At 40.6% G+C, this 2,581-nt stretch overlaps 1 protein-coding gene across 1 annotated transcript; it reads left to right on the top strand.

The window, feature by feature from the left end:
- The first annotated feature begins 1,002 nt into the window (after positions 1 to 1,002).
- LOC117554588 (histone H1-like) lies at positions 1,003 to 1,766 on the top strand. The gene has a single exon (XM_034229037.1). The coding sequence runs from the start codon at positions 1,030 to 1,032 to the stop codon at positions 1,627 to 1,629; it is 600 nt and encodes a 199-aa protein (XP_034084928.1). The 5' UTR covers positions 1,003 to 1,029; the 3' UTR covers positions 1,630 to 1,766.
- Positions 1,767 to 2,581: the final 815 nt, after the last annotated feature.

Here is a 2,581-nt window from a genome sequence, read left to right on the forward strand (position 1 = left end):
TTACAGTATTATGTGAATCCCATAAATACATGTGATTGGCAAGAGTGTTTAAACATTTGTCAGAGTTTTTAACTGTGAGCAAATTAGGTGATTAAATAATAATATTGTAGTATCATCGTGGTGGAAATCTAAAGATTAAAGCTTTGATTAACCACTTTTTCAGAACCAGCTCCAATTATAATACAAGATAAACATGAAAGCAAACAGTAATAAATGCCACCATATTAAATAGTAAATATAATATTGTGATTATACAAGTGTGAGGATTATTAAAGTGATAAACAATCAATGATGTAAGACAAAATATATATTTCAAAAACAATGCAACAGGCTTAGGTTTACTGCATGAGAAAAGTTAAAGGTCTTTTTAAAGTAAAGAATAAGTTGTATAAATAAACATGAATTGTATGAGCATTCACTTGAATGTGTGAGAAATACTTGTAAATAATCTTACATTTCGAGATTTCTAAAGCAGAAACAAACAAAACACACTGACTCTCCATCAGAGCAGGAGCACAGACCTAAGCCTCTTTTGAGTGTGTTTGCAGAGTTCAAATGAACCTCTGCTTCATACAGATTCAATAAAAACTATTACTGTGTTTGACCTTAAATCTATTAAAAAACATATACTCTCAACATATATCTAGTTTTAATAAGATTACAAGGTATTTAAAAGTATTTCGGAAGACATTTAGAGAGGAAAGTCACAGATTAGCGACTCACACGGTAGTAGTTTGGGAAGGTTCAGAGTCTTCCCAGTAATAATATACAAATATATTGAGGTTTATTTCACTTTTGCATGAAGATAAACTCGTTCGCTATCGTTTAGGGTGAATTTTACACTATATTGTTTCCTCCAGGTGTGATTTTATTACATGTGTTCGTGAAGAGAAAACACAAAGTGGCACAGTGCTGCTCCTGTGAGACAGATTGAGTCTCTACGGTTCTCATGGTGTGTTTAAGTTCCGCTCTTTGCTGGGATTTCTCTCTCAGTCTCACCGAGTCCAGAGAATCCACTTTGAAAGCAACATGGCAGAATCCGCTCCCGCCGCACCGGCCAAGTCCCCGAAGAAGAGAGCCACCAAGCCGAAGAAGGCGGGCCCCAGCGCCGCTGATCTCGTGCTGAAAGCCGTCACCGCCTCCAAGGAGCGTAAAGGGACTTCCTATGTCGCCCTGAAGAAAGAGCTGGCCGTTAAAGGCATTGACAACGCCAACCAGGTGAAACGCGCCGTGAAGAAGTTGGTGGAGAATGGAGCCCTGGTGCAGGTCAAGGGAACCGGAGCCAGCGGCTCCTTCAAGGCAGCAAAGGCCGCCGAGAAGCCCAAGAAGGTAGCGAAGAAGCCCGCAGTCAAAGCCAAGAAGCCGCCGGCAGCAGCAGCGAAGAAACCCGCCGCGAAGAAGCCAGCAGCCAAGAAGGCAGTAACACCCAAGAAGGTAGTGAAGAAGCCTGCTACTGCTGCCAAGAAAACCCCCGTGAAGAAGATCACAAAGAGCCCGAAGAAGAAGGTGGCGGCCAAGAAGGCAGCACCCAAGAAGACAGTAACCCCCAAGAAAGCTGTGAAGAAGGTGGTTAAACCAGCTGCCAAAGCAGCGAAGAAGGCACCAGCCAGGAAAGCATCGAGGAAGTAAACAGAACATCTACTTCATCTCCAAAAGGCTCTTTTAAGAGCCACCCACATACACCAAAAGAGCACTTCTCCTGTTTTAATATTATAATCAGTGGCGACTGGTCATTAGGGGCAGGTGGGGCACAGCCCCACCTAGTGTCAGCAGAAAGTATTAAAAGTAATGATTACAAAAAAATGCAAAAGATAAATTAAAAAATATATTTTAAGATCATGTTTATTCATCTGATTCGTCTGTACATTGCTGTTTTAGTCTGTGTTCTTCTAATTAGTGTCTACAGTGTGTGCCTATTGAGCTGTTTTGAGCCATGTGTGACAAAACCCGATCCTGCCCCTCCCTCTCCCTGTTTAAGTCAATGGTGACTGTAAAAACTACACTGCGCATGCTCAGAGTATTGTCCTATTTAATGTGTGTGGCAAAAAAATAATGACCATAGGGGCATAGTGCTGCCATCCCCACCATACGTCATCTCACATAATTCAGAGCTGATTGGCTGTAAGTACCTGTGCCGCCAAAAGTGTGGTGTGTGAAGAGGAGGAGAGAGAGCTGCAGTGACGCATCCTAAAACCCGGAAATAAACTGCGCATGGCTTCCCTCCACAAAAAAGCAATGATATTTCTCCATAGGATTTTAGAAAATAGCTCCAAATAAGATCTGTGGGAAACAAACCTGTTAGATAAATGCACGTTTTGTTCAGCCGGATAATATCCACATGTCTACCCTACTTTTATAATTTTCGAATCATAAATCTATTGATTAGATCAGATTTATGATAGACTTTTGAAACTACAAGAACATAAGGAGGACTTTTACAAAAAAGTAATAGAGATTTTTGTCCAGAAGGATAGGCAAATGGACTTCATCTTCATGTCAAGGTAAGACTGCAATTTGATTGAAAATGGGATCTTACTAAGAGAGAACAATTCAATATTTAAATGATACAATTACATTTTTT

Source organism: Gymnodraco acuticeps, unplaced genomic scaffold (assembly GCF_902827175.1).
Source record: "Gymnodraco acuticeps unplaced genomic scaffold, fGymAcu1.1, whole genome shotgun sequence".
NCBI classification, from domain to species: domain Eukaryota; kingdom Metazoa; phylum Chordata; class Actinopteri; order Perciformes; family Bathydraconidae; genus Gymnodraco; species Gymnodraco acuticeps.